This window comes from Lissotriton vulgaris, chromosome 5 (genome assembly GCF_964263255.1).
Source record: "Lissotriton vulgaris chromosome 5, aLisVul1.2, whole genome shotgun sequence".
Lineage (NCBI taxonomy): Eukaryota > Metazoa > Chordata > Amphibia > Caudata > Salamandridae > Lissotriton > Lissotriton vulgaris.
This window is the reverse complement of record NC_141693.1, coordinates 828,177,893-828,191,860: the sequence shown is the minus strand read 5'-3', so window position 1 is coordinate 828,191,860 and position 13,968 is coordinate 828,177,893. Positions and strand designations below refer to the sequence as shown.

General features: G+C 38.9%; 1 protein-coding gene across 1 annotated transcript in view; it reads left to right on the top strand.

The window, feature by feature from the left end:
* TLL2 (tolloid like 2) overlaps nucleotides 1-13,968 on the top strand; it is a 2,097,051-nt gene that overhangs the window by 1,741,859 nt on the left and 341,224 nt on the right. The window contains exon 16 of the mRNA XM_086922321.1: nucleotides 2,110-2,290. Coding sequence (XP_086778447.1) covers nucleotides 2,110-2,290 — 181 coding nt within the window. The remainder of the gene's footprint in view (nucleotides 1-2,109; nucleotides 2,291-13,968) is intronic.

Below are 13,968 nucleotides of genomic sequence, written 5' to 3'. Positions count from 1 at the left end.
TTAGCAACAGAACTTCCTACCTGGCCAGCCCCATATATCTTATGTGGGGACTTCAGTTTGAATGGACTAAAGGGAGAGTCAGATGGAAATACAAGAAAGTATTCGGGCCACAGGCCTTTAAATCCCTCCAAAATCCATTAACTGAAATTGATTTTATTGGTATTTGGGCTAATATTAAACCATCTGATACTGGGTTTACGTATTACTGGGTTCCTCATGGAACATTTGAAAGACTGGACAACCTTTTAATATCACCCTCATTGGCTGGGGGCATGGATAGAGCACCATCCTAGACTAATGTTAGACCATGACCCTCTTGTTTTTGAGCTGTCTCTTGAGGGACTGCAGAGGTCAGTCAGAAAATTGTCCTTCAAGAAGAGCTTTCTGCATGGGTATATAAAGAATATGAAGGGCTGGATTCCAGAATTATTTAAGTCAATAAGGGCAGCTATTCCCCAGGTGTTGTTTGGGATGCATTGAAAGCCGATGTGAGAGGGGAAACCCTAGGTTTCAGCATTATGAAACAGAAGCACACTCAACTCCGGCTGTATCAAAAGCTAGTGGAGACAGAGGCATACCTGGCTGAGGCTGTGTCTTCTGGCCAAGAAGTGTCCCCTACTTTGAATCATATAGCTATAATCAGGTCATGGCTGAATGAGTTTATGGCTAATAAGATGGCTGGGATATATGTCGCTAGAAAACAAGAATGTTATGAGTAGTAGATCTGGAAACTAGGAAAGTTTATTAGAACATTAGCAAAGTTACATACTCAAATCATGAAGGGAAGATTCTGTGATATTCTAAACTGAGAGGAAATTGGGAAATTCGTTAGAGATTTCAAACAGGAGATATCAGCAAGTAAAGCCTCTAGAAGGCAGAATCAGAGATTCAGGAGATTCAGTCAAGTAAATGAGAATGGATTTGCTCAGGAGTCTAACTCTTTGAGCAGGAGCACATTTGAAAGACTAGTCTTAAGAGAGTAAGAAGGGGCTTCTGAATGTAACTAGCTCAGCACCACACACTGAAAATAAATTTTGCATTATCCCGTCCAATGGTTCGCAGGAAGAGGAGACCAGTCAGGATTGAACATTTCATCATATTGGGGAGGTCAACTCTCTTCCCTGCTATTACACAATGGAAGTTTTTTGTTGCGCAGCCTTCAAGAGATATCTCAAATAAGGGGATTGACCTGTCCTTAACACCTGTGCAGAAGTTCTTTATTCATTCTCTGTGAAACACATACAGAGAAATGATTCCCACAGAAACAAAAACATTTTGTAACGTTCAAAGTAACATAAACCACTGTAGCTTTGCCCCCTGAAATGAAAGAAAGGAAAATACTCATCAAACACTGAACATTTTGTTTAACGTGAGTTACTCAAACTGAGACCCATTAACCATGGCTAACTTAAAAGTGACAATCACACTATATGTATATATGTGGTACAGGGTAGTGTATGTTATGCAAAGCATGAGACAGTGACAGAGCGTCACCATATGTATAATGTTTACAACACCCAGATGGAAAAAAACAGGGGCTCAACTCTGCACTGTGCTGACGCGGTCACGACTGATGAAATTGGGGAGGAAACTTGCGTATTTTAGGAAGTGATTGAGAGACATTAATATGGTGGCTAGTGTCTCATTACAGAAGCATGTTGGAGGTTAACAACACTCTAAGGTACACTATATTCTGGAAAAAAGAAATGCACCAGATGAACTGAAAAGCACTATACCTGGACTAGTAAAATATTTATTCATCTTTTGTGGTGCAAAATCTCCTTTAGTCAACTACAGTTAAAACATTCCAAACTGAATTTTGTTTTGTTATTATTTGTTTGTTGTGCTAGAAAATGCTATATAAATTGCTTAAACAGAAACCCCCCTACATTACATCATTATATTTTACTTTAAAACACCATACTGAGCATGGCAACTGATGCTTGATTACAATTTGTATCTTTTGAAATTTACACTTGCACATAGAGCCCAGAGAAGCTTGCCTCCCTGTCTTTATTTTGTGATGAATTTGAATTTCAGCTATCCTTGTTCTTGATCATTGGTGCAATCTAAGATTTAACAAGCATATTTTACATTGTATTTTCGAAGGTGTGCAAGTATGATTATGTTGAAATTCGGAGTGGCCTTTCATCAGATTCTAAACTCCATGGAAAATTTTGTGGCTCTGAAAGGCCTGAAGTAGTAACGTCACAGAACAACAATATGAGAGTCGAGTTCAAATCTGACAACACTGTTTCAAAAAAGGGATTTAAGGCACTATTCTTTTCAGGTATGTCAACATTCAGAGATATTTTTGTAGTTAAATGTTAGGTATTTTTTTATTACAATATATGGTAGGTGTGCATTAAAATGCATTTACGGTTTTAATTTTTGTTGGGTGGGAACCAGAGCATTGTACAATAAAATGATAAGGTACATCATAGTTAGCAGTCATGAAGACCATAATCCGTTAGTCAGTATTTTCTGACCCCTGTGTAAACCTTGGTCAGAATTTCAATGTGTATGATATTTACCAAGCCCAGTAATTATCAGGCAATGATTCATCCTTACCAGCCCAAAAGAGCCTTAAGATCAGAGGGTAAACACCTGATGACAGTTCCAAAAATTAAACGTACGAGAAGTGGAGGTCGCCTGTTTTCGTATAATGTTGCCAACAATTGGAATCACATTCCCCTCCAAATTAATTCTCAAGTAAGCCACGTGAACTTCCGTAAACAGCTAAAAACCTTCTTCTTTCCCAGAAATGTTCTGAATCTGGTATTTGCATAACTTTCAGCACTGGGGTGCCTTTGGGTAACCAGGCTCTCTACAAGTAATGCCTCATTCATGTCTCATCCTTCATTAAAGTTCGGCACGTCAAACCTTAGGAAAATGAACAGTGGAAAACAGTTTGGTCTTTACCATAACGTGTAGTTTTTTTGCTGTAAGTGCCAAAATCTGCATGTAATTCCTCAAAAACTCAGAATAAGTGCTGTTTATGGCACAAGAAAAATTCAAAACGCGGGAAGTTGGACTTTGTTGGGTGTGATGAATAGCATTTACTCCCAGAAAACGCTCATAATCAGGACCATAGTACAGCAAAAAAAATTGAAGAAGCCAGAGTAATTTGTACAGCAGACGTTTCATGAAAAGAACAAGGAATCTACAATTTCAAGCAGCTATTGCTGAGGAACCCTGTGTTTGGATCTTCTGGGTGATGATGACATGTGAAGTTTTCTACAGCATTGCGTGCATGGCAAGGTAGGGACATCTGGCAGCTAGTTATTTGGGTAGCATGAGGTTGTTACAATGGAGATGTAATTTTCTCTTCTATCAAATCCGTCCTTTGCTTATTATTTAGGCGTGCACATGGGAAAAAATTGCTCATCATTGGATATTAAGATGAGCACCTATAGCCTGGCATTGACAAATGCACAATGAATGATCTTGTTAATGGAGAGATTGAAATGTGGGTAATGATAAACTATTTGGGTACATATTGGACTTCATATGTGTGATCAAGATGGTTAATGGGCAGACTTATTGTTATTAAGTGGGCATGTTCAAGTTTGGAATAAATAAAGTAACACTTTCTTCAATGTGAATGTCAGAGATGACATGGGTAAGAACCTTCAAAGTCCTCTTCATTGAAAGCTGTTACATTGAAAGAACTTCTCTGATTTAGGGTTTTTGTCTTAGATCCTAATAAAGATATTTGATGGTTATCTTTTGACGGGCACACAGTGGATGTATACATTGGTCTATATATGTGTGTGGGGAACTCCAGCAGGAGTGGGGTGTGGCAGAAGCACAAAAGCAGGACCTCTATCACACGCACATTGAGCTTTAGAGCACTCTTTCCTACTCAGTTCTCTATGGAGGAGTGTTTTATTGACAATGCACAGAATGAATACTAGATATCATTGACTCTGAAATAGACAGGCCTGATATTGCAGTAGGAATTAATCGAAGTGCATGATGTTCTTGAATAGGTATTCTACCTCAAAGTTCTTATTTCTTTTTACATTTCTCGGCCTAAGTGGAAAGTATATGCCCAGAATTGGATCCCATCCTTGCTATACCACCAGTTTCAAGCTAGCCTGGCTGATGAAGGTTTATTCCCCGAAATTCGTCCCAGGATGTTTGTTTCCGGTCTGGTGATGATCTGGCCTGGCAGTTCGGGCTGGACTGTTCCCATGGGGATCAGGGTAAAGACTGATTTGCATATGGCTAGATCCAAATTGGATTGGTGTGGCGAGCAATAAAACAATGGATTTAACCTAGATCTGTGACTGGAGGTAAATGTTTGATTTTTTCAGCATTCCGTCCATCTTCTGTTCCTTTTGCATTTACCTCAAAGTCACAGGCTTTGGATCTGGGCTTGTGCACTAAGATGGTGCACATTCATTTTCTTCCTAAAAAAGCTGCAGAAAGGTCAGTGGGTATCCTCCTTTATTTCACATTGTAGGAGCAACATCCTCTGCTCTTTTTCACGTTACTCTCGTCTCCCCTTTAATTCACTCTGTACTAACCCATCTTATCAGTAAGGAGGAGTGAACATTGACTCTTCCAAACCACATTGCTTACCCTCTCCCCAATAATGGCCATGCTGCTTTCCTTGCATCTGTTGCGTCCTCTGTGGAAATTTGCCTCCAGACCAACAGTAGAATTGGGATTCTTTGGTGTGTGGTGGAAAAGTATGGAACAAACGATGGCGCCTCTGAGCTCAGGCCAAAAGAATCAGTGTGTTGTCCCAGAATGTTAGGCTAGTCTCCTTCAAACATCGATCAACAGAACAGCAGGAATAGTTTTAAGATTTAAGCTTCGAAGTTGGACAAAAAAATTATGGTGGTTCTGGACGTTTTTTAGTAGGGGTTGTTCATTGCATCAGATGCATTTTGGGCAGCTTCTGTTATAAATAGAATTTTGGAGGTAAGAACTGTGGAAGGTCCTGCATTCTTTTACAAGTGTGACTAATACGTTTGATCTTTATGGTTTACCTTGTTGGCATGCTGCAATATTCTATACCAAGTACGCTGTTAAATGCAAATGAAAATCACTTTTGCCACTGATCGCCCAAGTGAGCAGTAATGTGCCTGTGTGCCTGAAGACCTTTACTTGAAGTACTTTAGAAATCTGTATTCAACTGTAATTATAATCCCTCAGTAAACACCCTAGTTTGTAAAAACCCACATTTGATGTTAGCAAAGTATGGCAAATAAAAAGTTACCATGTTTATATGAATGCCCACACTGTCATCTAGTTTCAGAATATCTTGTGATTTTAAAAAATTGAAGTAAACCATTTACCACTAAATTCAAAATTTAGTGCTACTAATCTAACATCATCAGAATCTTGCTCTTGGAGGACTTCTAACTGCCCACAGCTGCCATACTGAGGGTTTTGCCAGTCCCTTAGACTTGATCATAATGGATGTTCTTGGCCTTATTTTTGAGTTTGAGAAAAAGACTTATCTCAGAAGAGACATCATAAATATATACAAAATTCAATCCAATTCAATCCAAAGTAGCTTTATTCGAGGTATACTCATAAAAGCACAAGACAAACAACAATTAAATAGGAATATTTAAAAATTCATACATTACATAATTTTAAAAAATGTTAGATCATACAACAATCTCACCACAAGTAGAAGTAGAAGTAGTAAAAATAGCATTACATACAAAATTCAAAAACAAGTAAGATTTGAGAAGTAGTACATTAGAAAAACATAAAATATAAGCAAGTAAAAGTTATGCATAAAGTTATGACAATACATCTGTTTGTGAACTCGCAAAAAAAAGAGGAAGCAAAAAGGAAAGACAATAAAAGTAAAGAATTGAAATAAATGGGGGAAATAAGGGAATATGGTAAGCTTAATATGATGGCAAGTATATCAAATGCATAAGAAAAGTTGTAGGAAGACAACAAAGTTAATATAACAACATCTTTAATATGTTATTTACTGTATATATTTTATGAGATGTATTTCTGTATGTGATTTATGAGGCAAATCCCTGAATTAAACATTATTGGATTTACTTGATAACATCATAAGTAATATTCCACAAAGTGAAGAACATTTGCAGAATGAAAAGGAGTAACAGTAGTAATATGTAAGATATATATTCACTATAAATAACATTTCAATGGGGTTTGAGAACCTCTTTGAAAGCTGATTGATGTAGTTTAGAAAATGTAGCTGATGAATTAATAAATATAGTTACAGGTGAGCAGAGTTGCTTTCATTTGATGGTGAGTGAGACAGGATTTACAGATGCTCTGTCAAGCCAATGATTGTAACATACACCATACCACCATACATTTTAAAGAGATATTTGAGGAGTTTTTCCAATTCTTAATTGTTTGTTGGAAAGCAACTCTGAATATCAAATCTGTAACAATAACATCGAAACTATAACATTTGTAGTCATTAGAAAGACCACTTAAAATTTTTTACTATAACTAAAGGGACTTTTTACACCCAAATATTGTTCACTTTTAGCAAGAATGGTATGTGTGTTGATGAGTAAATCATCCATGTTTTCAATGAGATTAATTGAACATTGCAACCAGGGCCGGACTGGGAAGCAAAACTGGCCCTGGCAAAGTGCTAGGCCGCGCCCCCCTCCCCACTCAGGGGGGTTGGAGGTGCCGCCGAGCGCTTTGCTAGGGCCGGTTTTTGGCCGATTTTGTTGCAGGGCCGATTTTGCGGCCCTGTAACAAAATCGGCCCCCAGGGGATCAAAACTGGCCCCCACCCTGCGGGGCACCGGGGGATTGCCCGGTGCCCGCTATGGCCAGTCTGGGCCGGATTGCAACAAGAACAACAAGAAGTTTGAACAGTAAAATAAACTTTATTTAATATTTTGGGGCTTATCATAAATCAGGTATAAATACAAGATAGAGTTTGGGGTGTGTTAGAGTGGTAGGATTTCAGAATTTTGAGCCAAATTTTATTCCATAAATTATTTGTCCAGGAAACAATTGGGTACTTTTCCCATTCTAGTTCAACATCAGATTTATATGTCATGTTAAGAGAGGGATGAAAACATTTGTGAAAAATTGAGGCTTTTGGAAGTGAAAATAGTATTTGTAGGAGATGAGTATTCTGTATGTCATTGGAAGAATTTGAGTGTAACCTGTCAAATGTGCCTGAGACAATTCAAAGAGAGGTTTTAACTTCATTAGTTTGGGAAGGTCGTAGGTTAAAAAGGTGCTGAGTTTCCTGAAAGGTACAGTGTTATTTTGAAAGAGGTTGCTTACGTATGGGAAACAGTTTTTCTTGCAAGACTCTCCATAAATGGTTCTATTATTACATTTGAGGCGATTTTTATGAAATAACAATGAATTAATAAATGACTCCTTCTTTACAAGGTGAGAAAATTCAATTGAGGCTAATAATCTACATGCATTTTTAAATTGGGAAGGGGAATGGAAATAGATTTTTTTGTGAAAAATAGAAATTCCCTGAATAATCATGGATATTTAAAATGGCCTATCAGAGAAACTCAATGGGGAGTATAATCTATTTTATTACCAATTAGAGGTTTCTTTTAAAATGAAAGGATTGTGATAGGATTGACGGTCAGGAAAGTTAACCATAGCGTCTTGTTTATTCTGTTTTACTTTAAGAAGAGACATACAGGGTTTCTTATTGTTCAATAAAAATGATAAGAGGAGAGAGTATGTTTTCTTAAAGAAATGTTTTGGGAATGTTACTGGCAATGGTCAATAGTGTATAAAGAATAATAGTACCAAACATTATCCTGATAGCATTTACTTACTCTCAAGATAAAACCAGAGGATTCCATCTAGAGATTAGGGAATATATGTTGTTAATGATTTCATTAAGATTTACTTTAACAGTTTCTATAATAAGCCAAAGGCCTAAGTACTTAATTTTATTTATTTCCAAGTAAAGTTGAATAAAGTGAAATCTGCCTTCAAATACAATCGGTTAAGTGGAAAAGTTTCACATTTATAGGAGTTAAATTAATAATCAAAAACAACAGAAAAATTCACTTTCTCTATACACGCTGATAAAGAGGACTCATAGTTTGGCATATATAATAGCATTTCATCAGCATAGACAGAAACCTTGATTTGTTGATCACCATTTTGAAATCCTTGTATATACCTGTTATCTTATATAGAAGAGAAAATGTTTTAGATCAGTGACAAGAAGCAGAGGTGATAGAGGACAACCCTGTCTAACTCCCCAATGAAGTCTAAAGGGGAAGAAACCCAACTTATTAACCAAAATTGATGCTTTCTAGGATTAATAAAATAGTGAAATTAAATTGATAATTTTGGGACTGAATTCATGCCACCTAAGTCTCCGGAGAATAAAATCTCAATTTGTATGATAAAATGATTTCTTAACATCAAGCGTTATTGATGCCAATGGAAGTTTATACATTTCTGAGATGAGTCTACTTTTGACAAAACCTAGGTTGCTGTTTACCTCCCAAAGATGGTAATGAACGATCAAGATGAAGAGCAGTGATTTTAGCAAAAATCTTTATAATCAGTATTAAAGATTAAATAATCATCTGAAAAACTCATCATAGTTTGGGAACATTGTTCCAAAATATCAGGTTGGGTAGGACCATAAACATGAAATATAGTCAATGGAATATTGTTATCTATTCATTTAACTCCAACCTATCTTCCATTAAAATCAGTTGCTTGGGAAATACACGTAATATGAAGGATTTTAGTGCACAAAATTAATATCCATTCATTTTCCCTGCACCCAGTAAACAAAAAACATTACCAACCAACATTACTTTTTTTTTAAGTCTCACAGCTTTAGTGCCAACTGAATTTATTTCTTGCAGTTACGCCATATCTACTTTTACTGAGCTAAGTGGTGATAAAACCTTTTCTTTTGATTGGGGCTACCTTGACATTCCACGAGATAACTTAAACACCATTAAAGAATAAAATAAGCAAACTGGGATAATCTACAGATACAGTAAATGTAATAGGTGACAACAGAACCAGGGAGGTTGAAAAATATGGCATACAACATATGTCAAACATAAAAAATTAATGAAATGGAGGATAAAATAATAAGCAAGACCAATAAATAAAAAGTTAATAGTTGGGTATGGTTGGACAACATGACGAAGACGATATGCTGCTGTTCCTGAGTGGGTCTTAGAGGGAGATGAGGTAAAAGATATGGGGATTAACAAATAACAGTAACAACACCTGAAGGAAGAGAAAGCAAAAGATTACTAACCATCAAGTTCTGCAATAGAAATGTAAATGTACTAGATGACATGAGAGAATAAATTAGAAAACAATTTCCATATGGCTATTAAGTGTTCGGAAGTAGTCAAGTGTCCATGGTTTCCTCTTGGCAGCAGTCTAGAAAGTTTTGCAGGACTGTTGTGCATTGTAGTTTTATTTTGTTATAGGTAACCTTAAATAAAAGTGGAATGAAAGAGTCCATATCTGGCATTAAAATTGTGAAGTGCTATCTCTAGCCATTTCTTTCTCCTATGCACTGCGGATTTTGCAAGGTGCTAGGAAAATAATAGATTATGACCTATCCAAGACTGGCAGCATTTGTCCTTAGCTGCCATGATAACTTTAAGTAAGTCAGTGTCAAGAAAAGAATGATGGCAACTTTGTGATTTGGTAGAGAGATTTGATAATGTTCAAACCCATAGGCTCTCTGAATATTTCAGGAGGCACACTTTGGCATCTCCAAAACTTTTATGATGAAAGTTCGAAAGGAGGAGATAGGGTCAGAGCCTTTGGAACCCCCCGGCGATCCATAAACTTGAAGGTTGTTTTTTCTTTTTAGATTTTCAAGGTGTTCCATTTTCCTTCTCAGTAATTAAACCTCTGTTTGTAGCTGATAAATCTTGTGAATAGAGTCTAGAAGATTACTAAATTGTTGCCCCCTGAATGTCATTCTTCCTTTACTACTGACTCTGAGCTAGATCAAAAATGGGCCAACTCCTGCTGGTGGCAAGCCACACCCCCATTCCTTAACTACGTTGTTTTGGTGAGCCCAGCTATTCCTAAGATAACTATTAGAACCATTAGTGAAATTGCTTTTATTTGCCAAACTAATATCATATTTACAAGAGGAGTAAGAATCTAATACCTAAAGTGAGCTTAATGATCATTATTATGAGGATACAGAATGATATAGTGAAGTTGTCGATATCAGCCCAACCTACACCAGGGCTACTCCTGAAATAGAAACCCCATTCCTTCAAAATCCTTGCCTTGTCAAACTTATCTAAAAATGTTATGATAAATTCCAATCACAGAACCCTTATGAGAATATTTGAAAATGCTCATTAGAGACAATTACTACTGTGCACAGATTGGTCAACAAAGTAGAAACCGTCTTTACTTTATCCATGACATCCTGATCTAGACAAAGGTTCTCTCATACTGTTTACAAGTCTCCAAGATCCAATATGCAAGAAGCTCAGCATGTCAACACTGAAATTATTCAGCAGAGGAAACCTTGCCCTCTGGCACAGACACACCAGCCACAGCTCCTCCACTGTGGTGGGGAAGCGTAGTCCCCCACCAGCAGTGTAAAATAAAACAATAAACCCGGGTTTATTATCGTTTTATTTTGTGTCCTATCGGAGTCTTGGGGTGTGGCTAGGAGGATGACAGGCACCGATGGGTAGTAGTATGAAATGAAATGAAATACCCCCATTTGTAAAATGAACAGCTACCTCCTGAGAGGTGTCCCGGCGCTGGGGGCCCTCGGGAAGATTAAGTGAGCTATTGCCCAGAGTCACCTGGTGCTGGGCTAACCTGCCACCGGTGCCAGGGATCGAACCATGAACGACATGGTCCGGAGTCAGGCACCCTGGCCGCTGTGCCACATCTCTTCCACAAATGCACTACTCTTCAACATATGCATTACTATCAGTGTGCATTTCAGTTTGGTTGGCCGTTTTAGGTCGGCGAAACCAACATGCACACAGAAGCTCTCTCCAGCCCAGCTGCATTGCCAGATTGGAAAGAGCAAGCACAGGTTCTCAGTCTCCCTGAAAGTGCAAATCGAGGGCACTTAAGCCAATCCTGAACCGGTCTTATGCTTGAGAGCAGATTCAGGATTGGCTGTGGGGCTCTGGAAGCCTGTTTCTGCAGTGGAGCCGTGAGAGGACCAGAAGACCGGTGATGTGGTGGGCTACAGGTAAGGTTTTTTTCTCACTTTTATTCATTGTTGTCTCCTTCTCCCACCTCACCATTTTACTCTGTCACCGGCCACTACTGTGACACACACTCCTCAAGTTGAACCAAACTGATCAGATACAACTGGAAATAATTGGAAATCCACAAAAAGACCACCACACACAAAAAGATAGACCACGGCCACATGTAAATACCATCACTTAGCTCCCCATGTCTCCTCAAACATATGGTCTCACAAAATAGTCTAATACTTTCCTAAATATAAGGTTCCCTCCTTTTGCTAGATTTCAACCAGACCATCAAAACTAGAAGTGTCCTGACAGCTTCTCTTCCTATCCCTGTAGCTCTCCCCTAAGACTGCTATGCTTTTCTCTTATGTGCAGCTTGGCCTGCTGTCAATCCTCACCTCAACCCCATCACCACCACTCTTTTCTCACCAATAAGTACCTAGACCCCCACTCACTTAGTCCTGTACCTCCCATTTAAATCCCTCAGAGCAGGAGACTCAACAATTTCTTCAAGTCATCAATGCCAAATCTTCCGAACTGATGACTTTACTACGACAATGAGTGCACTAGCATCTGTCCAAACAGCTGCATTCTCCACGATATTTGACTTTGGTAAAACTATTTAACATCACTCCCAAAATACAGCCACAGCAATGTCTCCAATAATCCTAATATGAACTCCAGACAACTTAGAAATAAAGAACTCTCCAAGTGAGAATCACAACATCTTGCAGCAAAAAAGACATTGTCGACCTATTGAGTAAATACAATGCATAGCTATTACAACAAACATAAAGGGACATTCCCATCATTAGGATCAAGAAAAGAAAAAAACGGACCCATTGTGGCAAAGGGTTTACACTAACAGATCAAACAATAATGATTTCACAGTCAGATATCATTTTACAGTCTTTTCTCAAGGGCCACACGTGTAATTACAGCTCTGCCACAAAACATAATCTGGAAATAGCAGATATATTAACCACTGAAGAATTAGACCGTGTCTTCCTGAGACATGCAATTGCGTAGAAGATACTCAATTGTTGGACTAGCTATATTGGACCAAAGGACGGCAGGTACCCACAAAGACTCTGTAAAATGTAAAAAGCTGATGAAAGAGCAATTCACATCTTATCAATGCTTGTCAACAGCAATAAAAAAGTTTCACTCAACTATCACCATCACCCTCCTGGGTACAGCACAACATTAGACACAAGACAAAAGAGATCCTGTGAAGATATACATGCCTCAAATTAAAAAAATAATTCATATGTATTGTTAACTGTCTAAGATGAGTTAGCTATTAAGGGTGAAACCCCCCACACACAGACCAGGTGGCATGCTTCATCATAGGACTCCTCCTCATACCCGGAGACATGTGCTACAAACTTGCAAAGTGGGGGAGCTCTTAAGATGATATGTAAGAGGGCATGATGGGATGAGGGTCATGTGAGTGGGATGTCAATGTAGAGCCGGGGGCAGGCTAATGCTTTATAAAACGTACACAGGTGAATAGTGCTATTGAAAATACCTTGTAAGTGGACTAAATACACTTTATTATTATCCCTTACAAGGTATACTAAAAAAGTAAAAGGAATAATTGCCCTGTGTGGTCGGCATGTTTCAGCCCTCACCCTCCAGGTGGGGTATTTATTCTTTCTTCAAGACATAAAACATGAGATAAACACTGTTGCAGTGCAAACCTGCTGGGTTCAGGTAAGACTTGGTAAAGATACTTGACCAGCTGTGTTCACTTGCTGATGCTCTTGTCATCCAGACTTGAACTAACACTGTGGGTGAAGGCTGAAAAATAGACAATACACATAAATCACATTTAATGCGGCCATGTAATTGTCATCTTAGTCCATCATCCCCCATCCAGTTGAGATACTGTCAACACCAAAGTGTGTTTCACTACTTTTTACATGCAACTTTGGTTGAGACACCACCATATGTCTGTGCATCCTCTTGCACACATATGTGCCAATACTACAAATAAGGCAAAATCAAAGGGGATGATGGACGGAGTGTTGAACATTGCAAGCAATCACCCCCAGTCAGCTGATCTAGGTTTAATCCACCATCATTCTTTAGTTCACTCTGCCACCCCAGTTCAGATATGGCCATATGCAAATCAGTCTGACCCTGTGCCTCATGGGAACAGTTCAGCCCGAACTACCAAGCCATGTCTTCCCTGGACTGGAAACAAGCATCCTGGGACCGGTTTCTGGCTAATCAGCCGTCATCAGCCAGGCTAGCATGAATCCAGTGGCAAAGTGAGCAAGGGACCCACGTCTGGGCATACCCTGCCAACTTAGGGCGAACAAAACAAAACCAAAGGGGATGATGAACGGAGTGTTGAACATTGCAAGCACTCACCCCAGTCAACTGATATGGATTTAATCCATCATCATTCTTTTGCTCACTCCACCACCCCAGTTCAGACATGGCCATATGCAAATCAGTCTGAGCCTGTGCCTCATGGGAACAGTCCAGCCTGAACTGGCAAGCCATGTGTTCCCTGGCCCAGATATCTGCATTGGGGTGAATGTATGACATTGTTCTGCAGTCTCTCCATAAACTGTTGTTTTTGGATTTGTCACCCCGAGTGGGACGGGTATTCTCAAACGTGAGTCCAATGCTCTCCATTCCACTGGAATCAAGCTATCCTGGCTGATGAGGGCTGAACGCCCGAAACCGGTCCTAGGATGCTTGTTTCTAGTCCAGGGAGGACCTGGCTTGACAGTTCGGGCTGGACTGTTCCCATGGGGCACAGG